At 39.8% G+C, this 26,821-nt stretch overlaps 1 protein-coding gene across 1 annotated transcript in view; it reads right to left on the bottom strand.

The window, feature by feature from the left end:
* LOC135464559 (DNA topoisomerase 2-alpha-like) overlaps positions 1–26,821 on the bottom strand; it is a 42,524-nt gene that overhangs the window by 5,801 nt on the left and 9,902 nt on the right. The window contains 28 exon segments of the mRNA XM_064741983.1: positions 300–388; positions 795–926; positions 1,835–1,918; positions 3,081–3,218; positions 4,747–4,887; positions 5,390–5,514; positions 7,315–7,471; positions 8,166–8,315; positions 9,057–9,228; positions 9,955–10,155; positions 10,579–10,662; positions 11,495–11,638; positions 12,320–12,414; positions 13,055–13,250; positions 14,925–15,060; positions 15,979–16,178; positions 18,131–18,362; positions 19,143–19,291; positions 19,924–20,160; positions 20,627–20,719; positions 22,175–22,284; positions 22,858–22,963; positions 23,256–23,492; positions 24,018–24,136; positions 24,139–24,211; positions 24,213–24,303; positions 24,530–24,678; positions 25,035–25,136. Of these exon segments, the coding sequence (XP_064598053.1) occupies positions 300–388; positions 795–926; positions 1,835–1,918; positions 3,081–3,218; positions 4,747–4,887; positions 5,390–5,514; positions 7,315–7,471; positions 8,166–8,315; positions 9,057–9,228; positions 9,955–10,155; positions 10,579–10,662; positions 11,495–11,638; positions 12,320–12,414; positions 13,055–13,250; positions 14,925–15,060; positions 15,979–16,178; positions 18,131–18,362; positions 19,143–19,291; positions 19,924–20,160; positions 20,627–20,719; positions 22,175–22,284; positions 22,858–22,963; positions 23,256–23,492; positions 24,018–24,136; positions 24,139–24,211; positions 24,213–24,303; positions 24,530–24,678; positions 25,035–25,136 (3,942 nt within the window).

The following is a 26,821-nucleotide window of genomic DNA, read 5'->3' as shown; positions in this document are numbered from 1 at the left end:
GCAAACGCAAAACCGGCAAATTACCGGCTCAGATGCATGTCAACTGCCGATGTAATTTCGTGCATCCTGTAGGTCAATTAAAAGTTAGACCTACTGATCGAAGTGTAAAATGCAAGTAACCATTGATAAACTAAATGGAGCCAGCTCCAAAGGTGGCATTTTTTCAGAACGGCAATGTTACACTAGTGTAATCGCGGATATGGTGCTCAAAGTAAACCACCAGCCTTGGGCAAGAAACTGACAACCGCGTGTTTCAATTTTCCAGTCTGAACACAGGATGTATGAATGAATCAGACTACCTTAGAGGCCGCTGTGGATTTCTTCTTCTTGGGTATAAATTCTTCATCCGAATCAGAAGAGAACACCTTTCTCTTCTTTGGCTTGGGTGCTGCAGAAAGAGATCATATTTAAGATTTCTCACAAATTACGCATTTATTTGACTACTGGATGTATTTTTTTTAAACCTTCGTTCGATGAGCCTTTTCCTGGCATGGATGGTATTTTCTCAAGGACAAATCACGGGATCCCACTCAGTAATTCCATTTTTTTTGAAAAAACACACGAAATATGAACCCTTACTTGCTTACCTGTTAGATCTGAGCTTCCTATCACACGCCCTCATTCCACAATCTAGACTATTATTTTGGCTACTTATACCAGTAATCTAACACACCAAATAACTGCTTGAATGACTGGTTAGTGAATAACACTTTGCAATGGTATGTTACAATAGCCTTCAATTTTGTCTCATGAAATTAACATTTTGTCTTTTAGTTAATTAACTGATTCTGCACCTGGCTTGCTCTTAGCTGCAAACATATCATCATCATCATCGTCATCATCATCACTATCTTCGAACTTCTTCTTGGGTTTGGCTTTTGGTTTAGCCTTGGGTTTGACAGGCTTGGAAGAAGTCTGCGACTTTTCTGTGTGGAAGAACACACAACAACAACAACATGAAGCACTGGCAGTACCACAGCACACAGCTTTACAACAACAACAGCAGGAAAAATCATGAGAATGCTTATGATAATACTGACATTGATACTTAGAATGTCAAATATACCGATGGAATAAAATCTACACTAAATATAAATATCATGCATTTTAGCTTCACCACAAACATTCTTTTCAAAGGCAAACAAAATCAATGCTGATTGGCTGGATAGGAAGAGCTATGCTGTGAAGCTTTGCACCTTTGTTTCACAGAAATACGTGGAACTCCTCTAATTGCAATGAGCTTGGTCACAACACTTATAGGGAACAAAAAGGTGTGTTGATTCATCAGTAAATGTCTGGTGTAAGAGATCCCAGCTATGCCTGGACTGAGCCGAATTTCAAGGATGGAACATTTATTCAAGCGTGACCAAAGCTGCAGGATTTAACCCATCAAATCCTATCTCTACACTCAACCAATAAGCATAGATCTTGTATCACTTTGAAGTCTTCAATTAATCATGGCAATATCAACAGCTGTATAAATATGCATGCAAACACCAAAAAGGCGAAACTTCTGACGAGCTATAGCAAGTAACATAATACAGAAGGCATCAGCATGTAGAGTAGAACCAGAGGAGCGACCACAGTGTGATAGCTGGCAAATGGTCACATGTAACCGGTGAAATGTGACTACCTGCGCAGTTCACCTCAGTTAGGCTTTTATTCTAAGTTCATGTAAACATGCGGTCACTTACACCCCTTCTGGCTTCATGGCTTAAACGGAAGTAGGTTAAGAAATAACATGTTAAACTCAACCTCACTGATATAGCCTTTGTGAAACATTTGAAAAAATTGACAACAAAACAAAAACTGGCTTAAGGATGACAATGCAAACCTGTATCTTCACTCTGACTGCTGAACAGGTGCTCATCTATTACTTTCTTGGGTTTGCCTTTTGAGACGGCTTTGGCAAACATGTCTGCCGGAGAGAGAGGCAAGCGTACAAGAGTCACACAGACAGGCCGACAGATAGACAGCACAATCAGGGAGCAAGGCCAGACATGCACATTACAAGCCATTAACAACTGGTGTAAATCTTTTCAACCACTAACGCACTTTTTTCAGTGGAATTTATACACACAACTGTTATGAAAACAACTCCAAAATTGATTTGTTTGTGTCATTAAAGATGCAAATTATTTCTCTACACCCTACAGTTCTCTCAGCATGCTTCAAAAAATTGGTAGCAGAGGCGGTAGAAGAAGTTGACTAATAGGTACTCAGGTACTAATAGTGATATCACCCATATTTTAACAGGCTATGCTGAATATATTTGGCACAAAAATCCATATTTGCTAATGAAATCAAAATTCTCTCTGTTTACCAATAGCTGACTAAATTATCTTTCAGAAAACATCAGAATTTCTCTAAACACTGTCAACATCATGTTCTCTGAAACAATGAACTCTTAAAAGGCACACAGTGCCCAGGATAACAAAAATCTTTCAAAACTAAAAATTTCAAAATGTACAATTTTAAAAAATGGCATTTGGGCAAACACAATTTTTGCATTTATTTTTCCAAATCAACCTTATTAAACTACCAGATTAGCCATGCTAATACAGTTATGATGCAGCCTTATAAATGTGGCTAAAGCCATTGTTAATTTACTGTTCATTTCTCATGACCCACTTGCATGTAATATATCCCACACCATACTACATCTCCACTCGAGATTTCTATGTTTCCAGTTAAACATTTTTGCTTGATTCTGAGTTGTTCAGCTTACCGGGCCACTGAAGTGTTTCTGTGAAGGTTATCAGATACACTTACAAGTGTCATTCTAAGGCCTTTGTGCACTTTTACATACCAAACTTTATGTGAAATACGGTAATTAAAACAGAGTTGGGAATGGAATCATAAAACACAATTTTCTCTTTGAAATCCATACTTATTTTATTTGAAATTTAATTAGGAATTACTACCACACTCAGCACCATTTTTTTTTTTTTTAATCAATAGGAAGGGTCATGATAAATCGACAATAAATTAACAACATTACTGTAGCCTCACAGTTTCGGTTTGAATTCCACTGTTCAGTTTTTTAAGGCTTGCTCATTGTAATTTTATCAACTCATCACCTTGGCTGTTGTCATTAGTGAACATGGGATCTTCATCTTCCTCGTCATCACTGTCTACAAATTTCGGAGGTTTAGCTTTGGGCTTAGCTTTGGACGCTTTGGCAAAGGCGCTTGCTATAGACTGCTGGTTCTTCTTGGCTGGGGGGGTGCAAACGAGGACAGGAGGTGAATGCAGATACAAGCAGCACAGGGGCAGTAATAAACAAGAGCTTCTACATGTACATATATGGTGACTGTCGTTATTCTACCTTTTTGCACAGAAACATTCACAGAGGTTGCATTCATGAAGCACACTTAGTTAAGTCCCTCCTTAACTGCCACCACAGCCTATATTATACCGATATAAAATGCACTTCCCTAAGGGCCACTTAACACTACAAGTAAGTACTCTTCATGAAATTGGCCCCAGGTACAGATTTACATCTACTGGTCCTATTATGATTCCCAACCAATGCTTTTCTAAGACAGTGACCATTCACTTTCTACACTAAGCATTCACTTATGTACTAGCCATTCACTTTCAGTGCTCACCATTCACTTATGTACTAGCCATTCACTTTCAGTGCTCACCATTCACTTATGTACTAGCCATTCACTTTCACTGCTCACCATTCACTTTCTGCACTAACCATTCACTTTCAGTGCTCACCATTCACTTTCTACACTAGCCATTCACTTTCTGCACAAGCCATTCACTTTCTGCACTAATCATTCACTTTCTGCACTAGCCATTCACTTTCAGTGCTCACCATTCACTTATGTACTAGCCATTCACTTTCAGTGCTCACCATTCACTTTCAGTGCTCACCATTCACTTCCTGCACAAGCCATTCACTTTCAGTGCTCACCATTCACTTCTGTACTAGCCATTCACTTTCAGTGCTCACCATTCACTTTCTGCACTAACCATTCACTTTCAGTGCTCACCATTCACTTTCTACACTAGCCATTAACTTTCTGCACAAGCCATTCACTTTCTGCACTAATCATTCTCTTTCTGCACTAGCCATTCACTTTCAGTGCTCACCATTCACTTCTGTACTAGCCATTCACTTTCAGTGCTCATCATTCACTTTCTGCACTAACCATTCACTTTCTGCACTAACCATTCACTTTCTGCACAAGCCATTCACTTTCTGCACTAACCATTCACGTTCTGTGCTAACCATTCATTTTCTGCACTAACCATTCACATTCAGTACAAGCCATTCACTTTCTGCGCTAACCATTTCTAACCTAATTTGCCAATGTAATTGGAAGTCACATGATCTTAAATTAATCAGGATCTTAACTGTTTTGAATGTCCCTCATGTATGTAAAAAGGTAGAAGACCAAGGCTACTTTCACAACAATTCGTAAATCAGTTTTTCGTAATTTTTTTTGTAAATGAAGTCACCTTGACAGCACCTCTTAAGAAAAGTTACAAGAAATGTGACTTACTAAGTTTTGTGAAAGCACCCCCTGGCCCACAGCAACACCGTAAGCTACATAAGCACAACATGATGTGGGTGATGAAGAAGCATACAGAAGTACCACACTACATCAGCCACTGCCCACAAGCATTAGAAAGCAGGAAGCGAACACAGCCAATCACATGTATACAGACACATAAAACAACGCTGGTTACCACTTTTAAAAAAAATCCAGTTAAAAAATAAAATCTTACCTTTGGGCTCAGCTGCCTTCTTGGGCTTTTTAGCGGCTGGTTTCTCCTTGGCAGGTTTTGATTTTGCAGGCGCAGGCGCTGGCGCTGGCGCTTGCACAGGAGGGTTGCTTTCAGAGTCGGATACGGTTATAGCACTGGACACTGAAAACACAGAACAAATTTACAAATATCTCATGAATACTGATGAATGTATTCCTGGCGCCAAGGCCACAAAGCTAGCTTAGACTGAAGTCACAATTTTAATCATTAAATCTGGTATGTTCCTTTCCATTACTTTATCTGAAATTTATTGCACAATAACTTATTCAGAACTTAAAATTAAAATTCAGGTACCCCTAATCAATGTTGTTTTAAGACGAATGTGTCAAAATTTCAAATTCCAGTACTAAAAACTAAGCATCAAGTTTTTAAAGTCAGAAAGGGCTTTGTTTTTTATTTATTTATTTGATCACTTATACGACGGCGGCCAGCATTATGGTGGGAAGAAACTGAGCAGAGCCCGGGGGAAACCCACGACCATCCGCAGGTTGCTGACAGACCAGAAAGGGCATTGTGGAATAGGCCCCAGTTTTCTTCTTGCTTGGTGCTTGAACAAGCTTGCACAGGATAAATAACTGACTCAAATTAAACCGGAGTGAAGTACCTGTGGTTGTCTGAGATGAGGGTGCAGACTGCAGGCTTGTAGTGTTGGAGCGACTCATGGCATCAAACAGGCGGTTGCTTCTCTCAAACGGATCTTCATCTTCGGATTCATCCGTCTTTCTCTTCCTACAATTTGTGGTGCCATTTGCTAGTAAAAACTATTTGAACAATGCTATTGGTAATGGAAACAATAACACAATACCAGCTACCAACACATTTAGATATAAATCACATGGTTCAAAAGACTTTATGATAAACACTGTTTAACCCCTACAACAGATTGGTCCTCAAAAACAAAATCTTTGGCAGCTTCCGCAAATTTCTGGTCTGACGTGATGATACAGGGATTCATTTATGTCAATTTTAGACGCCGGTATTCGGTTGTCAAATTCACTTAAAAAATGAAAATTGGGGTAAAAAAAAGGTCAATTCTGTGTTTCTCTGATACAAATACTCAAATTTTTGGATAAAAACTGAATTGCATTCAAAAATATATGCGTAGCGATGAGCGATCACCTTCAATGGCCAACGGCTGCATCCGTGACTCTGTACGACTGTATTGGCTGTACGAGATGTAATTAAATTAAAATATGGCTTTAAATATATTCAAACAAAGGTGATAACAGTTTAGCAGGCATAAAACACACTTAGATTCCATATATATTTAGGTGGATCAAGCTCCGGTATTCAAATAAAGTTAAAAAAAAGTAGATACAACATGTGCTGTCTCCCAATGAATGTTGCTTTGATACACGCTATCCCATTGGCTGTGTGTCTCCTGTGGACCAATGAGTGAGCTTCTAACAAATTATGAACTGTATACAACAACGCGATGGCGGTATGACAACTACGCAATGTTAGCAGTTTCTGACAGGCCACAGAGGATCATTAAAATCGAAAACTAATCGTGTTGCTTGATTGCTTGCACTAAGTGACACCTCTTAGGCTCTTTGAATACTACTCAAAGTATGTGAGAATGTCATCTTACATAATGATAATCCATCCCCCGTCGAATTAATCTCTAATACAGTATACGAGGACTTACGACACTGCCGGAAACCAAAGAGGATTATAGCCACTCTTGATCATACCTGTTTGACGTGCTTGAGTACTGTAATTTCTTCTATATTATAACTTGGAAAATTAATCAGTTTTAAGACTTTTTCTTCAGTATTTCCTTGATCCCGCAAAACCATCTTTGGAGTACATTCGCGAAAGTAAATTCCAGCAAATAACAAATATCGCTAGTTCACAGCATATACCTCTAATCAGAATAAGCCTTGTCTTTTGTGTTTGTAGGCCCATATATGTTTGTTTTTTTATGTAATATTTGTTAGTTCCTTTTTTTCTTCTAATATTTATAACAATCAACAACTCAACAAGAATCACCATGGTTTATAACTGTATTATTATACAATGTATATCTCTGGTGAGGATAATATACTTGTAAAAGTATATGTATGCACCAACAATAAAATCATCATCAGAAATGAACCTCAAATGAAATTAATTCATTTAATTCAATACCAGGTTATAGTCGGTGTTTAAATTATAAATAAACTCCATCTGGATCACACAAAAACTTAATCTTGAGTGTCCGGTTGTAAAAAATTTTGACTTCTACGAATCCCTATAATATTTCTTGTGTGATGTTTAATGTATGCGTAACTTCGCAAAAAATGCAACTGCCATAGCGACAAATCACTTCAGTATGCTAAGACAGGTTTTCAAACCATGCCACTAAAGTGCTACCACTACAGCATACATGCCTAATTCACCAGTCATGACACCGCTGTCATATTACACTGACACCGGGCCAACCAGTCCTGTTTCCCGTTCCATTCATAAAGTCCTTGGTACGACCAGTCCCGGGTTTGATACCAGGTCTCCCGAATTCGAGACAGATGCTTTCACTAGACTACTTACGCAGATTTGGACTGGGGCAGAATTTCATCCTCACTGTCGGAGAGGACAGCCGGCCGGTGATCTGTGCCGTTGTTCTCTATCGGCTTCAACTCCGTGTCTTCATCGCTGGTCACGTGATCATCGCTATCATCAAACGCATATTTCTTGGCTTTTGCGGCTGTGGAAAACAAAAGAATCCTTACTCCTCACTCTAAGCCTTAAAACAGAACGTGGAGGTCTGAAATACTGCAAAAGACCTAATTTCGTCCAAAACTAAGTTGTTCATGTTTCCTTATTATGGGAGTTCTACTGATATTAGAAATGTGCTTTGAGGCTTGTTTGGAACAGAGGATAACATTAGTTTCCAAATCAAAAGAAATATTTTAGGACTTTTACCTCTAAAAATGCATTTTTGACCTGCAATTGAACTGGCAATTAGAACAAACTTCACTAAACTATTGTCAAAGTAGCCTACTTTTGGCCCTATCTCAATTCAAGATGGCCTGTAAAAATGCACTTCTGTTTTTGTTTGGAAACCTGGTTATTTACACTTATAATGGTTACCAGCCCCAGCAATTAAACTGCCAATTAAAACAAACTTCACTAAACTATTGCCTAATGTGGCCTACTTCTGGCGCTATCTCAAATCAGGATGGCTTGTAAAAACACTCTTTCAGAAGCACATAAAGGCCTGAAGATAACACTTTTGAGGCCAACACTCTTTTTTCTAGTAACAAATTAATCAATCTTGACAAAAACTCTATATAAGTAGCTATATAAGCTGGATGAGTCCATGAGAATCGTGCAAAAATGTGTTACTTAAATAAGCTAAACTTTACGTGAAATACAATTTATCTGAGGCCCCTTAATACCTGCAGCTCTTCGTGGTCCGCGGTCAACGGCTGGCAGTGCTGAGTAGCTCCCGTCTAGGTCAACATCGCTCAGGTCGGAGTTTTCCTCTTCATCGCTTGTCTCCCACACATTCTTCTTTTTCTTCTTGGGAGATGCGGACTTGGGCTTTGCTGAAACAAAAAAAAAAAAAAAAAAAATTACTTGTTTTGGGATTGTAAACACTGTCTTTAAGCTAAATAATTGCTTGTTTTAGGACTGTAAACACTGTCTACGGTAAAAAAAATTGCTTGTTTTGCAACTGTTAAAAAACATCTTTAAGGTAGATCGCAACACTTAACCTGAAATATTCCGATTTAAAAAAAAAAAATTGTCAAGTCAAAGCAATTACCAAAATACTTTTTATTTAATGAACATTTCAAATGCATTCGCACAGGCAAAATCTTCTGTCTACTAATAACTAGTAAACTACATATGAAACAGTTACATGTGAAGATTTCTGCTTCACTTCTAACTTGCTTATTTATAAATATCATTGCTCAAATGAAAAATATCAAACAAAATATAGGTGTTGCCTGTATCTGAGCATATTGGATAATGGCAGAATATTTCTTTAATTTACTAGTTCTGCAGCAGAAAAAATGCTTAAAATGTTGCCAGCTACTTTACAAATTACAGACGCTATAAATTTAAAATGTTGCTTGCTACTTTACAAATTACAGACGCTATAAATAACACCAAAATCAGACCTGCGGTTTCCAAAATTTTTCCCTTAGCTCTCTATGATGATAGACTGATTGCTGCCTAAATGATATACTCAAGATTGGCAATAATAATGTTACTTTTCATCTTCCCTGCTCCAAATAACACTGCTGACTTCACAAAACTCTTCGGCGCAACTCCCAACACCTCACCTTTAGCCCTTGGAGCTGCTGGCTTTTTTGGTTTGCCTTTCATATTGAGCCGTTCAGCAAGACTTTTAGGCTCATCGTCTTTACCGTCTTCTTTCTTCAGGAATTTGAACAGATCTGGCTGTTTGCTATCCTCATCATCCTCATACTTCAGTTCATTCACCACATCCTTCCCCTGGTAACAAAGTAAAGATAAACAGTTACTTAAAGGGACACAACTCTGTGGCATATTGTCCAACAACAACACTCAATTTGGCTACAGTACATAATTAATGCTTTCAGGCTGGGAAGGACTAATGTCATCTGCTGCTATTTTTAGATATATTTACTTTTGTTCCTTTGGGCTGCCTTTCCATTTTTTTCAGCTTCTTAGGTGGTATCCCTTAGCAGCAAATGTTTCAGAGTTTCACTCCAGGTAGTGTATTTCAGAAAATGGAGAAGGATGCACGCAAGACAAAAGTGGTAAAGTCCTGTTTCACCGGCCCCTGATTGGGTGGCTATGACCCTTATCAGCTGTTTGACAATTATGTGAATGCCACCATGCCAAATTTCAGCCCAGGAAAACAAGAAGGAAACTTTGTAACCTGGATAACATATCTTTAAGCAGCCGACTGGATCTAATGAAACAATATTTGCTTGGGGTAACCTGACAAAACTCCAACAAACAGCCCAGTCTGAAGTTTTACTGGGCTTTTGATGAAATTTGTCACGTTTTGTTTTCTCTTAAAGTCAATTTCTTTACAGCTTCCACCTTCTTTCTTAGCCAGAAACAAAGACAAATAAAACAAAAAATCATAATCCGGTTACATTTGGTTACCCTAAACAAATAATTTTTAAAAACGGTCAATATCATGTGGTTCAGGTTGAAAAGTGGAAGACAAGTTTTCCACTCAGCACCAACCTTCTTTCCTCTCTTTGCTGCAGCTGCCGTTTTCTGGGCCTTTTCTTTCATGGCTGAATCGATTCGCGGGTCAACGCGGCGACCCATAGGAGATGGCTTTGTCTCCATCATGGGCAGTTTTCGCTGTTTAGGTTTGCCTTTCATTTTCCCTCCAACCTTAGGGGGCTCTAAAGCCTCTTCTCGTTCTTGAGTTTCAACATTCTGGAATATTGCAATAAAACACTCAGAAACTGCACAACAAAACATCCAGATATATCACAACAAAACACCCAGATATATCACAACAAAACCTTTAGAAATGTCACTACAAAACATCCAGAAATACCACAACAAAACTTCCAAAAATACCATGAAAAAACCTTCAAAAATACAAGAAACCATTTTGAAATACCACATTCAATTTCAGAAAAATTCAACTTCCCATTCCATAACTAATCCAAAATCCTTTTCAATTCCATTTCTGTTATGAGACCAGAGAAAACATTTCAACGAAGCTGACCAGACAGTTAACAGTTACAAAGTCCCCATTCTTCAGGTGAAGAGAACATCGCTCATCTAGCTAATCACTTTCTGTGTATAATAAACACATAAAAACTGGACAATGCATTCAATGAGAGAACTTACATCCAGTTCAATGAGGAATTTCTCCAAATCTTCTTTCCACAAGTCTTTAGGGGATTTACCTCTCAAAATTTTCAGTTCTGAAGCCTGGAAGGAAAAACATATGTTAATTATTATCAAAGGTTTACATGTTTTTATTTTAATATTTTACTAAAGAAGAAAATCAAAGTACTAGCATTTTGTATAAAATGACCACGTAAAATTCACACTGCCATCAACAATTTCGGTACAATAAACTTTCTGTTTTCAGGTGCACAATTTCCTTTCCAATTTGTCTAGTTACATTTCAGGATTAGAGTACACTAGTTACAGAAGGCAATAACCGGGAATCCAAGATACTTCTGGTGTCATTATTCCTTCGCTTGGCTCTTGCTCATACTCCTCACAGCGCAAGTGCCACTCCCTACAATGGTTTCACATTCTAGACACCACAAATAAATACACCTAACCCATTAATACATCAAGGGACAAATACAAGTTTTTGATGTATGTATTCTTACAGTAGCCTAATTTGGGCTAAAATATTTTCAGACATCACAAAATTTTAACATAAAGCCTTAAATACCAAATTATAGACATGACTACAGGGACTTTTTTCAAACATTTAAGGCAAACGTCAACAGGCAATATTCTCATAATTTGGGGTTTTTTTTTTTAGGGTTTGCTGTAGCTGAAAAGGGTATCAAAATGACGTCACTGCACATTTACTCCGATCCATTCTGGGGTGAAGACCCAATTTTTGTTTTGGTATTATCTGGTTTGTATAATATGTCCAGTTTTCTGGAGCTGCCTAAATTTTCTGCAGTGTGCCAAATTGTGTATCAACAACTCGCAGGGCTCCTTCTCTCACACAGCAATCTGAACAATTTTGTTCTGATATACGAATCTGCTTAAGAACAAAGCACAAAATCCACTGTACCTTGCCATCGCGTTGTTTGAGCAGTTCATCTTTTTTCTCCTTGGTGAGGTTCCAGAGGGGCATTCCCAGCAGGTAGTTGTAGTCTGGACCACTGGAGCCTGAGGCTTCACTGTCGCTGTCATCTCCATCCTCTTCAGTCGAATCCTGCAAATGATAACAGTCACATAGTCTCAACATCATACATGCGGCAGAATTCATGCAAAAAAGCACTTTTTGAGATGCGATGTTACAACAACAGAGTGACATTGCTTTGCGACATGGTGGGTCATTTTCCAAGTTGTAACATGGGAGTAGCAGGGGTTAAAATGTTTGATATTTCAAGCTCTTCCGAATAATGACTACAACAAATACTGAGGTCACACAATGTCGTTTAAAGGTGTGAAACGTATTAAAATTGGAATATCCTTGCATGATTCAGTCGTCTTTGTTATGACCTGGATTTAATTTGAGGTCATATTTATTTTGAACTTTTAATAACAACTGAATGACCAAGCACTCTTTGAACTTTTCGCTATAAGATAATTAAAAGTGCTGCCATGTTATTCATTTTGACTAATCAAAAAAAAGTTATTTCTATAACCCAAGAATGAACTGTTCCTGCTGGCATCACTATGTTGTGCCTTACAGCTATACATGTTTGGTGCACAAGTGATGCGTTATTGCGTTTTCAGTTGTTCTAACACGGTGTATCTTATGGTCTCCTAAGGATTCCAAATTAAAAGTTCAATAGCTGTGACCGTTTGGGTCTTTCTGCATCTTCTAACAAAATAACTAGGGTTACATCATTTCTTGTCTTTCCTTTCATGAGTAATGAAAAAGTCTTACGGCTTTGTTCTGAGCCTCTTTCCAGGACTTGACAGGGTCAGAGTCATAACCAGCCATCACCAAAGTCTGGATCAAGTCCTTTTTGCGTTTGTTCTCTGAAAACAAACATATTACTTTATTCATTTCCCGCGTTCATTTCTTATTTCAAACCTTCCCACATATGGCCAGAGAGGAAGCCAGCATGAGCTGGTACTGAACTAACAGCGACCCCATTCAGTGAGAGGCTCCAGGTTCATTGTGCTGTGTTAACATGCTAACCACTAGGAGACTGTAACCTTGCTTTCACGAGACCTTTCTCATAAATAACACTGTCTTATACAGGGTTTTCATTTACATATAGAAAACGAGGTCCGGGATGCCACAGCTGCCATTGATTGAAATGGTTAGAGGGTCCCACAGGACAGTAGGAGGCTACATGGTCAGCACTAGACAGCTTTCTGCAGCATGCTACTTGCCTTTTTTTAAATAAATGGATTTATTTATTTATCTGATTTGCTTCATGCCGTACTCAAGAATATTTCACTTATACGACAGCAGCCTACATGGTGGTAGGGAGAAACTGGGTTGAACCCAGTGGAAACATTGCTTTATGGCAGCGTAACCTAGGCAACATTTTCTCTTAAAAAAAGGCAATAACACAGCCTTACGACATGGCCCTAAATTAAAAAAGGAACAAAAGAAACAATGATTCTGAAAGGTGAGGGGAAAAAGCTGGAAATTTTTAGCAGGGCATACCGACGACAATGGTGCCATCAATCTTCTCCATGATAAATCGTGCGATGTTGTCCAGGCGCAGGGACTCCGCGGCCAGCATACCCTCCAGGTAAGCTTTGCGCTTTTGGTACAGGTTCAGACGCACATCGTAGAACTCTCTCATGATGTCCAGCGTGCTGTTGTAGCGCTTGATGCAGCCATTACGGTCAAACAACACCTGAAAGAAGACAACTGGAGGTTGAGAGGACAGAGGACTAGGAACTACAGTTACATCATCATGCAGGTTGTGAGGACAGAGGAGTAGGATCTACAGTTACATCCTCATGCAGGTTGTGAGGACAGAGGAGTATTAACTACAGTTACATCCTCATGCAGGTTGTGAGGACAGAGGAGTAGGAACTACAGTTACATCCTCATGCAGGTTGTGAGGACAGAGGAGTAGGAACTACAGTTACATCCTCATGCAGGTTGTGAGGACAGAGGAGTAGGAACTACAGTTACATCATCATGCAGGTTGTGAGGACAGAGGAGTAGGAACTACAGTTACATCCTCATGCAGGTTGTGAGGACAGAGGAGTAGGAACTACAGTTACATCCTCATGCAGGTTGTGAGGACAGAGGAGTAGGAACTACAGTTACATCCTCATGCAGGTTGTGAGGACAGAGGAGTATTAACTACAGTTACATCCTCATGCAGGTTGTGAGGACAGAGGACTGGGAACTACAGTTACATCCTCATGCAGGTTGTGAGGACAGAGGAGTAGGAACTACAGTTACATCATCATGCAGGTTGTGAGGACAGAGGAGTAGGAACTACAGTTACATCCTCATGCAGGTTGTGAGGACAGAGGAGTAGGAACTACAGTTACATCCTCATGCAGGTTGTGAGGACAGAGGAGTATTAACTACAGTTACATCCTCATGCAGGTTGTGAGGACAGAGGACTGGGAACTACAGTTACATCCTCATGCAGGTTGTGAGGACAGAGGAGTAGGGACTACAGTTACATCATCATGCAGGTTGTGAGGACAGAGGACTGGGAACTACAGTTACATCATCATGTACATTTACATTACAATTGCTTTATTTCTGCTCAATTTCAAAAGATTCTTATAAAATACCATTACTTTTGGCAGTATTTCGTGCCTTGGAATCAACACAGGTGAGATGCAAATTTTCAAGCTAAAGGCACAGGTTTTATGACCAGTAACCTAACAGCTTGCTGAGGGCTAGTTCTTACGACATGGTGGTAGAATAAATAAATGCAGAAGTGAAAGCCAACAAATTCAACATTATCAGCGCTTTTTACATGAATCTGGTTTTACGTAAATTTTTACTATAAGAAACAGGAAAACATCTCAAAGTGAACTACAATTCTGGAGAGGTGAATATGTAGATATATCTATGTGGATGTATGTGTGTATATGTGAATGTACATCTTATTTCACTCTTCCACAAAATAATGAAGAAGAAATTGCCGGGGACATTGTAAGCATACAGTATTACAGCCACAAGCCCCTTTCACTCTGTTAAAATCATAGTTCTGTAATTCTTCAACTTTTCACATTTTTGCAAGGTGTGTATTCAAGCATATTCTGAAGACATTTTTCTGTGTTTAGTGATCAAATTATACTTTTTGTGAAGCCTTGAAATTAGCCCGTCCAATCAATGCAGGTGTGTCTTTAAAATCAAATTAAAAATCTGCATAAATTGGACAGAAATTTGCTCTCTCAGAAGCAAAAAATTTGAGGAATTAGGTAATAATAATAATAAGGATTAAATATCACGATTTCCAGTTTAATATGATACTTCATTCCATTAAATTTATGGAGTTTTTCTGGTGGAAGGTTAGCCTCTGAGCACTAACGGGCAGCAATGTGTGACATCGTACCATTGTTCCCGTTGTGGCTGTCGTCTGTATCTTGAACACCTTATGAAGTCCAGTCTCCTCAGCCTGAGCCAGTTTATCCGGGGTCAGCTTGACCACAAACTTCACCGTCGTGTCTGTATGGTACTCCTTGTAGTCCCTATAATCAAAACAAAATCATCTGACATGTAACCAGTGCTTCAAATCTACTGGCTTCTCTCATTTAACAGCATAGATAGGGGGTTCTTCAAAATTCAAAACTTAGTTCACAATCGTTTTTTTTCTTTTTCTCCAGCATATCACTTAGTCAGTATTAAAAAATTTGGTAACTAGGAGGGCTTATAGTACATTTCAAACTTTGAAAAGCTAAAAAATTTATCAAATGGGAACAAAGTTCTGAAAACATTTAAAAGGATGACAAAAACATAGAGATATTCATAAATGGAGAAAGGTAATTTTCTGTTTCAATGGTAGACTTTTTACAAAACGCTAAATGACCTCAAATTTTGCCCATTACCAAATTCCTCTTTTTATCAGATTGACAGAAATACTGATCTTAGACAGCTGTTTTGGAAAATAGCATATCTTACTTGAAAAATATAAGTCTCAGAACCATATGTAAGTTTTTTGAAAACCAAACAAAATCTTGTCATTTACCATAAATTCTGTTCAGAAACATGCATGATACCAAGATATCAAGATATGCATGATACCAAGATATCAAGACATGCATGATACCAAGATATCAAGACATGCATGATACCACAGAAGATGAAGAATATAAATTCCAATGGCGCCCAAGGAGAAATCGGGACTTCCATGGCTGAGGAGGTTAGCACACCAGCGCGGCACAATGACCCAGGAGCCTCTTACCAATGTGGTGGCTGTGAGTTAAAGTCCAGCTCATGCGAATACGGTAAATTCTGTCAGCAACCTGCGAATTATAATGGGTTTTTTGTCTGGACTCTGCTTGGTTTCCTCCCACCATAATGCTGGCTGCTGTCGTATAAGTGAAATATTCTTGAGTACGGCATAAAACACAACATAAATAGGTAAATAAACAAAAGAGAAATCTTACTGGATCATTGGCTGGACCTTTTCTGTGCCATGAAGCATGGGCTCCAGCACGTCCTCTTTGTAATTCTGTGTCCAAGATCTGATTGGTAGTTCAGTGATCTCTATCGTCTGATCGTCGATGATCGAGATCTCCCCGTTGATCACGTAACGGTTCTCGATCAGCTGCTGTATCGTGCCCTTAAAGTTCTTGAAAGATGGCAGCTGAAATACACAAGGTTATATGACAGGATGCACCAATCAGCGAGAGTGTAATGTTGGGTTGCAAAAAAATGATATGGCCCTTAGTTTATACAAAATCTAATGAAGTTCTGTATTTGGGCAGTACATTGGATAGTACTGCTCTATCAAACCGATTAACTGTCACAGTCAGCTGAAAAATGATATGGTAAATGCCCTAAAGTTTCGCTCTGGGACTCGGAAAGTGTATCCCAGGATTCATGGCATTGATCGTAGTTCTTACTGACTGGGTCCCGCATGGAGATCATCGGCGGTGATCAGGGGATTATACTGATAGTTCAAGAATGTAATAAACATAGTCTATACTCCTGTCACCAACAGTTCGTGTTTTCCTCATAATGAATTTAGTACATAAAGATTTACTTCAAAAACAGTGCATTTTGATTGTTTAATGCCATTGCATGACGAAAGGGAATTCAGGAGAAAACTGTCTGTAGAATAGTCAGTTTGAGCGTGACCACCCAGACCACCTTTCCACGTGGCATGTCAAATATCTGTTAATATGCATGAAGAGCTCTTCATGTACAAAGCTATAACAGAACTTAGCACCCCATGAATCCTTACTTGCAGCAGAACCACCAGCAGGAGATATCAAACTGCGATTAAAGTGACAACTTACAATCACAGGGCTCGAAATCTCCACGTGTCTATTATATCTGTCGATTGCAGGATTTTGGCCGACCAAAGGCAAAATAATAATCTTACCTGTCGCAGGCGACACCTGTGCATATTTGCATATTGGTAATCATAAAGCATGCACTTTATTTTAATATATAGCCAGTCAGGGTGTTGTGCGAACTTCCAATATGTCAACAACACGAACAAATCCTGTCTTGTCCTAACTCCCAATATGCCGGATTCGCACACAGTGGTCCCGAAAAGGGGTCAAAGTTAAACGTGGTTGTTTTTGGAAGCTATCTTTTCTATGTTTAATGGGGAGTTCCCAATTTCAAAACGCAGGAAAGGTAACTCTTCTGCAATAGGACAGTTCTAATTGTAACAAAACAAAACGTGCATGTTGACCGAGATACCGGTACTAAATTTGAATTACATGGACACAGGCAGCTGATGACAGATTTCTCAGTGAAATTCATTTTTAGTCGACATACATTTGTACACATATTCGCTGCATACTGAGAGCTCTTAACAGACAACTGTTAACCAGATAACAGCGTGATATGACTTCCACGTAGGTCTAGCCCGAATAATCGATTCGTCTGCAGTGCACGTTGTACATGTACATTCCTTGTTTGGCGCGGTCATGATTTCAGACGGTGTTGGGAATTTAAAGGTTTGTAATAGACATCACCTGTGTTGATACTTTCTTTGATTTCATTCATGGGGTATATTTAGAGATGTATATAAGGCCTACAAGTCTGCACACCTCACTATGACTTGACCCAATGTAGCAAGTCTGTTACAGGATTAGCAGCCAGAGCTGCCAAGGGTAACAAAATGGACAGGGGGCTAATCACTCTCTTCTTTCATCTTGCTGCCAACTCAGATCATGTGAGAGTAATCGACAGAAACTCACGTGCGAAACTTTAGGTCATTTATCGTAAACTTTCAAGCTTTAATTGGCCTATTTGCTTAAACTGATGGCTACGTTTGGCAGGCCATTTGATTCTACAACAACAAATAAACAGAAAACTTCATGGATTCAACACTGTATTAAAGGAGGCTAACTCTGCAAGTATGAAACTCCAAATATTGTATTTCCAGAAACCCCTGATAAATTCCACAAGACAAGCAAATAAACAAAACATGAAATTCTATGTCTGGTTGTTACTGATAAACATGGAACCGAAGAAAATATGTAACATTCAATTAAAACTTTCCTCAACAGTTCAATGAACCCAACTAAAACACAAATATTCAAATTTAGCAGCCATCACGTGACAATCATGTGATCTTACCATGACCTCTGGTTCATCTCCATCAATCAGCCTCTTGATGTTGGCCACGACCTCACGCACATCGTGGTTGAGGATTTTGGTGCTCCACCCTGTTCCTATGCCCTCGGCTCCATTCACCAGCACCATGGGTATGATGGGCACGTAGAACTCAGGTTCAATCTTCTGGTTGTCGTCGTATAAGCTGTTCAGCAACGGGTCGTCGTTGATGTTGAACAAGATTCGGGCCAGGGGACTGAAAACCAGTGCATCAAGGTCAATAAGATCTTAAGGTGGAGTGCTGTACTCAGTGAATAATCAATACAAAAAAAAAAAAAGAACACCCAAGTCAATCAAAACTGGAAGGAGAACAATACATGTACATTAATATGTAAACTTAAGAGAAAAGCCAACACCAGACCAAATGTATATATGTATCGCTAAAGTGTTAAAGAGTTGAAAAAGTATACCTTTTTACTTTTGTGATGTTGCTTAACCGACATATCAGAGTTCAAAGTAAGCAAAATGGCACACACTGAGAAAATCAAAAATGGAGCCGTGTTACAAATTTGATCCAACCTGGCATGAGGTATATTTTTTCTACAAGTTTCTACAGCTGTTTTTTTAGCGGACGTCACCTGAACACTGTTTTGCCTATTATCCATGTGGGTGCAGGGTATGAATGACACAACATTGTGTGTCTGGCTTTTTTACAATGGCATATTCCAAGGCCTTTCAAGAATTCCGCACTAACAGCTGATTTAGACAGTTACCAAGAATGTCCGAACAAATGTCTGTGACCGTTCAGGACAGTTTCCAACCCTCTTCCGAAGTAACTAAGGTTAAATTATTTGTTGTCTTTTATGAACTTTTTAACTATGGTCATGGGCCTCACTAATTTCTGAGTTATGAGGACAGATGTTATCACACTGGTTTGGTACTCCGTTAAGCCAGGAGTTCAGCTGATGTTAAAGACGCCCTCCTCTAAAACCCAGCCTGAACCTGCTGTGAATGTGTAGTGACCCGTCAGTCTTACCTGAGCATGGTGAAGATGTAACGGGGGCTGGCAGCATCCTTACCCCCGTGGATTCTCGTCCCAAACTGACCCAGGGGCTGCAGAAGGTTGAGGTTGTTAGAACCCACAAAATTCTGAGCCAAGTTGATGATAGTTCCCATGAGGGAGTTCTACAATCACAACAACAACGGCACACAAGTCAGTTCCCAAACTGACTTATCCTACCACATTTTTTCAAAGTTACACATACATGATAGTAGTCATTCTCGTGGGTAATCAGGTCTTGATTTTTGAATATATATATATATATATATATATATATATATATATATATATATATATGGACTGTAAATTTTCAGTTATCTCTCAAAAAAATCACAGAAATCAAACTAATGCCCTGAGATAGATTCCAGCAAGTCTAAGTTTTAGAACACCAGCTTCGCAGATGAGTCTAATCCATCAAAATCAGCTGAGATTATCTCTACTAACGGCCCCTCGTGTTAAGCCATAATCATTCATCCAGTCACTCTCAAGGCCCTGTACACTGGACTAATGGGGAACTGGTAAAACTCTTTCCTGTCCGTATCAAGATGGTCCAAAGCTTTGCTCTTTCCTTTATTATGTCACAATTATCAGTGTCCGTGCGCTCATAAAAACATACATGAAGAGCAAACACACTGCAATGTCACAGAAGAAAACGATGCGTTCTACAGTCATTTGCACCTTCTGTGTAACTTGTCCTCGAGTCTCCCATTTCAGTCACCCACTCGGCCTCCTTGAGCCCTATCCCCCAGTCACTCACCTCACCATGATGGTAGGCCGACAGCTCAGCGACGGAACCAGCCAACTGTGCGACCTTGACCTCCTTCTTGTCATTCCTCTTAAAGCAGGTGAACATGACCTTCCTCTGGCCGGGTTTGAACCCGTCCACCAGACTCGGAATTGACCTCACGTTGTCGGTATTGCTGAACAGGACAAGTTCACGGTTCACAAACTCATTGTAGCTGATGTTCTTTGTCTCTTTACCATACAGGTATAGCTGAAACAACACATTGAGAGTGCTTCAGAACAAGTATTGAAAAAGAGTTTTTTTTTTAGCTTGGCATTTCTCACTATTTACCACTGGAGGGCTAGTGGTTCACTACAGGCTAGTATGTGGGGAACAACTGGAGGGCTAGAGATTCACTACAGCCTAGCCTTTGGGGAACCACAGGAGGGCTAGTGGTTCACTACAGGCTAGTATGTGGGGAACAACTGGAGGGCTAGAGGTTCACTACAGGCTAGCCTTTGGAGCAACCACAGGAGGGCTAGTGGTTCACTACAGACTAGCCTGTGGTGGAAACAATGGAAAGCTAGTGGTTCACTACAGACTAGCCTGTGGTGGAAACAATGGAGAGCTAGTGGTTCACTACAGACTAGCCTGTGGTGGAAACAATGGAGAGCTATGGTTCACTACAGACTAGCCTGTGGGGAAGGTTTGGCCTGATTTTCACTCATGTCCATACCTCTGGCAGTCCCATCTCCAGACGGCGTGTCCGCTCTTCCATCCAGTTGGTCAGCCATTGTTTTCGCTCCTCGATCTTCTTCTTGCTGAAGGCCTAAACAGAAAGTGTGAGGACATTTCAATCCAGAGGCTGAAGAAGTCCATGATTTACATTAATAGGGAGACATTCAAGAATAACTACAAATCAGAAAACGTACTCTCTGCCGTGTAAGATATCGTAACACTTTGCTAATTTAGTTATTTGTTGTTCCCTTACGCCACAACAATTTTTATTGTTGTTTCATGGGCAGAATAAATCTTTTTACAATGTTGTCGATGGGTATAAAAATAAAACTTTAAAACCAACTAATGTGGAGACTATATTTTCTCTTGATGACGTACCCTAATGACCTAAAATTTCGCCCACAAAAGCACATTTTTAGAGGCAAGTAAATGTCACAAAATATCATTTTTGGCAGAGAAACATAGTTTTCTCATAGAATATCATCTGATCTTCCACGCAAACCTCAAAACACTTTTCTATAATCAATAGGCTCTCAGAATCAGGATAAATGGGGAAGACAGTCATGGATGAAATTTAGCTCATTTTAAGGTATTTACACAATCTGAGGCCCTCTGAGAAAATTGTAAAAAATATCAACAATGGACAAAATATAAATTTTCACATTTATTCAATTAATTATATATTTTTTTTCCTACTGGCTCTCCCATAAAACAGAAAATAAAGTTTATGTCGCCTTTATAGTGGTATACACATTGGAACATACCTTTACGCCTGATCATGAAACAGTTATCTCCATAACAATTTATCATACTGAACGAAAGCTTTGAACATGGATTCACCACAAGTTACAGATCAAATTCTGGTTTTGGGCTGTTACCTCCATACCTAAAGCTACGGCCAAAAGGGCCAGGGCGGGATTCAACTTCAATGAACAGGTCTAAGTGTTCTGGTCTCATTTGAAGTCACTGTTTCTCAAAACAAATTTAAGCCCTTGACAGATCGTAACTTTTGCGCCTACAATAGAGCTGTCGAAAGCCCACTTGGGGCCACGAAAAACCCGCAAATATGATGATAAATATGACCTCCAGACACTGCAATAAGGGCAAGGCAAAACATTTTGCACATTTCAGATGCCCAATACAGAAAATCGAGCAGGGACACATTCGCATACGTAACTGCCTTTCGTCAACATTTCTGTTGTTGTCTCTACATGACTACGTATATGTTTGGTACCTTTTTACCGAAGAGTCCCAAAAGTTCCAACACTGAGTCTTTGATAAGTCATACAAGTTTGCCCTCAGGAAAGATTTAAAATGCCCCATGAAGCAAAAAAAAAAAAAAAAAAAACCAGATAGTCCATCATAAATACCCTTTACCATCATAAAGTTAAGACACTTTTGAGCAACCTCGCCCTGGTAGCCAATCAGCTGTGGCGGGATTAATGCTACTGCAACAAATAAACCAGAGAAGGCTTGCCTCTTCAACATTTACACCTGTCATGCACATTAACCAAAAATTCATTTCTCTATATTCCACTGAGCTTACCAGCACAATAGAGGCATCGTCTTCGGCTCCAGCATACTTGAACGGAATTCTGTGACGGTCCATGTCTGAGAAGTAATCTTTGGCCTCCTTTGACGTGCTGGTTCCCAAACCTAGAGGCACGCATCAGAGAAACTGAGACATGGGGCTACTATAACTCATCAGTGGGAATTACAAGGCTAGGCAAATTTGTAAAGCTGCATTTTGTAAAAATTTGTTGAATTTTACAAGGACATATACGTACATTTCTCCTGTTTTTGATGTCACTGGTTGAATGTGATGAGCCAATTCAATCAATCACACCATGTGAGCATGGATTAAATAATGAATATAAACTAATGGGCAGCCTCTCAGAAGAATAAATTATGAGCAATAATGAATATATTTAGTGATTTGATTGGGAGGAGACTGGGCTGAAACCCACGATCATCGGCAAGTTGTTGGCAAACCTTCCCAAGAATGACCAGAGAGAAAACCAGCATGAGACTTGAACTCATAGCAACTGCATTAGTGACAGGCTCCTCGGCCATTGCGCTGCACAATCCCTCTAACCACTAAGCCATGGAGGCCTCCACCAATCATGAATATGACGATAAAACTTACATTGGCATCTGACATGGGAAAAGTAAAGAGTTGTGCTAGTTACACTGTACCTGTGCAGGCATAAGTAATCCTGAGGTAAATACCTTTGTAGTACTTTATCTTCCATGTGTGCCAGTTATCTGTGTCTCTCTTCCACTCTTCAAACTCCGGTAAACTGTAAAATGACAGCTCATTTTTTCCTTTTGACACCTGTACAACATAGATTTAGAAACATTTAACCCATGAAAAAAAGTCTGACAAAGAAAAACACATTTCCCTGTACAGTACAAAAGTCAAATAAGGTCACTGTGGTTTTTTTAACAGCTTTCTGGTCTTTTACAAGATAGAAGGCAAAGATGAAAAGAAAAGTTTTGCAATACAAACTCCCTGAATACTTTAAATTTTGAGCAGGTTTGGACAGAGACTTGAGGAGGTTTTGGGCAGAAAGAATACCTTGACAAATTGAGTGATGAACTTGAAAAGGTTTGGGCAGAAGGAATACCTTGACAATTGGAGTGATAAACTCCTCAACTACGTTAAACTTGAGAAGGTTTGGCCAGAAATGATGAATGAAGTTAATGAGAAGGCCTTTGATGTGAGATCCATCTTGATCCTGATCTGTCATGATCATGATCTTGCCGTAGCGTAGCGTCTTGAGCCGCTCCCGATCCTCATACTTCTCCTTGAACTGTAGCCCCATAATCTTGATCAGATTGTTGATCTCGGCATTTTCCATAATCTGAGGAAAGTCAGAGACAGAATGGTGAGCAATCACAGTGAAAATCTGTACAGAGCAACTGTTTCCATTTGTTGATTTATATGATTAGATTTTAATGCTGTACATATGAAATTTTCAATTACATAATGGCAGTGAAGCTTGGCAGGTTTGGAGTTTATTACCACTCCAGAACGTTTTCCTTACAGGTAAAGGACCCAAGTTATATACTGACTGATAACAATATCAGATGTACCCTAAATGACCCGAAATTTCGTCCATGACTAACTTGCCCATTTTTCCTGATTTGGAGAGTTCTAATGATTTTAGAAAGGCGCTTTAAGGTTTGCTTGGAATCTGGGATGATACTCTATTGGAAAATTGTTTCAGAAAGTTTCAGCGCCGAAAATAATATTTTGTGCGTGTATTTATTTGCCTTTCAAAATGCACTTTCTTAGGACGAAATTTTAGGTCATTTATGGGCCTGAAGTCACATCTCGTACAAACTAGCCACTGAATGACAAGCAGCACAAAAACTAATTGACTTACCTGTTTATGTGTGGCTTCTCGTACATTGAGGACTTTACCCCTGAGCGGGAAAACGCCGTACTTGTCTCGACCAATCACCCCGAGGCCTGCCACAGCCAATGATTTGGCTGAGTCTCCTCTGTTAAGATCAGAGTGCAGCCTAAGGAGTTCTTGGTTCCTGCCTCATTGGCATCGTCTAATTTCGGGATGCCCTTTCAGTTTTGAGTGTTTCGACCCGTGGCATTTTTTCTGCAGCTGTGTTTGAGCTTTGAACCTCATCCAGGTTAAAATCCCTTCAATGATCCCAACACTTGACAGACTAAAGAGAAAAGAAAAGATAAAAATAGTTAAAAAAATAATGTTCGTTTAAATTGTTCTATTATCTTATGCTAAAACCCAGAAGATCATTTCCCCTGTAAAACTGCCAAAAAAAATAAAACGAAAACAGAAGAAAAGGAAAAAATAACCCCTCATAAATATCCAACTTTTTAAACACGATATTTAAATATTAAGTTCTTGAGTTGGGGATACATGAATTCCTTACCTGGTTCATGAACTGCTGAGTCAGCACACATTTGGAGCCCAAAGTTTTTGGGCTGCAGCGTCATGTTCTCCTTAGTTTGAGATCAAAGGTTGGATTCTCGATCAGACAGTTCACAAACACCCAAATGTGAGATTTAATCTGGAGAGGAAGAGGTCAAATTTTATTTAATTAAAGTGCACAATTTATCAATTATTTATCTCCTACCTCAGAGCTTGAATAGGACGTCTTTCACCTAATAATTAGGTAAGTCAGATAATTAGAGTTAGGTTTGGTGATTTATTTTCATTTTTGTATATACCCGCCAATGCTAACATGCAGTTCCTCACCCAAAGGTGCCTTGAAGCGACGTTGTCACATCACGAATGAAGGTCACTATGATGTCACAGCTTCATAACTCAAAACCCCCCTGTATTGTATTTCAAAGACTTTCAGTTCCAGACTTGGATTTAAACGTATTATTTTTCCTGCTAGACTGGTGATACTGAATCACTCACCTGGAACGGCTTGATGTTGACGCCACCTTTGTTCTTCTTCTTAACAACCTCTATAAGCTTGGCAGTCACCTGGTCTGTGATGTAGTCGACGTGTCGACCTCCCTGAAAACAACGCGTTGAGAAACGACCCATAAACACACTTTCATAAAATCTTTGGAAATTTTTTCTTCTAACTTTCCTTAAACATTCATTCACAGAAAAAAATTACGTGAAATCTGAAAGTTTTGTGATAATACCTTCATGACATTACACAAAATGATTAAAAGAACGTGTTATAGGTGGCCCCACACAGAATTTAAGCTCTCACAGAACATGTTACAAGCGGCCCCTCACAGAATTCAAGGCTCTCATAGAACATGTTACTGGCGGCCGCTCACAGAATATGTTACAGATGGTCCCTCACAGAATTCAAGGCTCTCATAGAACATGTTACAGGCGGTCCCTCACAGAATATGTTACAGATGGTACCTCACAGAATTCAAGGCTCTCATAGAACATGTTACAGGTGGTCCCTCACAGAATATGTTACAGATGGCCCCTCACAGAATTCAAGGCTCTCACAGAACATGTTACAGGCAGTCCCTCACAGAATATGTTACAGACGGTCCCTCACAGAATTCAAGGCTCTCATAGAACATGTTACAGGCGACCCCTCACAGAATTCAAGGCCCTCACAGAATATGTTACAGATGGTCCCTCACAGAATTCAAGGCTCTCATAGAACATGTTAGAGGTGACCCCTCGCAGAATTCAAGGCTCTCATAGAACATGTTACAGGCGGTCCCTCACAGAATTCAAGGCTCTCACAGAACATGTTACAAGCGGCCCCTCACAGAATTCAAGGCTCTCGTAGAAAATGTTACTGGCGGCCGCTCACAGAATATGTTACAGATGGTCCCTCACAGAATTCAAGGCTCTCATAGAACATGTTAGAGGCGACCCCTCGCAGAATTCAAGGCCCTCATAGAACATGTTACAGGCGGTCCCTCACAGAATTCAAGGCTCTCACAGAACATGTTACAGGCGGTCCCTCACAGAATATGTTACAGACGGCCCCTCACAGAACATGTTACAGGCGGTCCCTCACAGAATTCAAGGCTCTCATAGAACATGTTACAGGCGGTCCCTCACAGAATATGTTACAGGCGGTCCCTCACAGAATTCAAGGCTCTGACAGAACATGTTACAGGCGGTCCCTCACAGAATATGTTACTGACGGTCCCTCACAGAATTCAAGGCTCTCATAGAACATGTTACAGGCGGTCCCTCACAGAATATGTTACAGACGGTCCCTCACAGAATTCGAGGCTCTCACAGAACATGTTACAGGCGGCCCCTCACAGAATATGTTACAGACGGCCCCTCACAGAATTCAAGGCTCTCACAGAACATGTTACAAGCGGCCCCTCACAGAATTCAAGGCTCTCACAGAACATGTTACAGACGGCCCCTCACAGAATTCAAGGCTCTCATAGAACATGTTACAGACGGCCCCTCACAGAATTCAAGGCCCTCACAGAACATGTTACAGACGGCCCCTCACAGAATTCAAGGCCCTCACAGAACATGTTACAGACGGCCCCTCACAGAATTCAAGGCCCTCACAGAACATGTTACAAACGGCCCCTCACAGAATTCAAGGCCCTCACAGAACATGTTACAGACGGCCCCTCACAGAATTCAAGGCCCTCACAGAACATGTTACAGACGGCCCCTCACAGAATTCAAGGCCCTCACAGAACATGTTACAAGCGGCCCCTCACAGAATTCAAGGCTCTCACAGAACA

The sequence above is a fragment of the Liolophura sinensis genome, chromosome 4 (genome assembly GCF_032854445.1).
Source record: "Liolophura sinensis isolate JHLJ2023 chromosome 4, CUHK_Ljap_v2, whole genome shotgun sequence".
In the NCBI taxonomy this organism is placed as follows: Eukaryota; Metazoa; Mollusca; class Polyplacophora; order Chitonida; family Chitonidae; genus Liolophura; species Liolophura sinensis.
The sequence above is the reverse complement of the archived record's forward strand: the minus strand, read 5'-3'. Positions and strand labels throughout refer to the sequence as shown.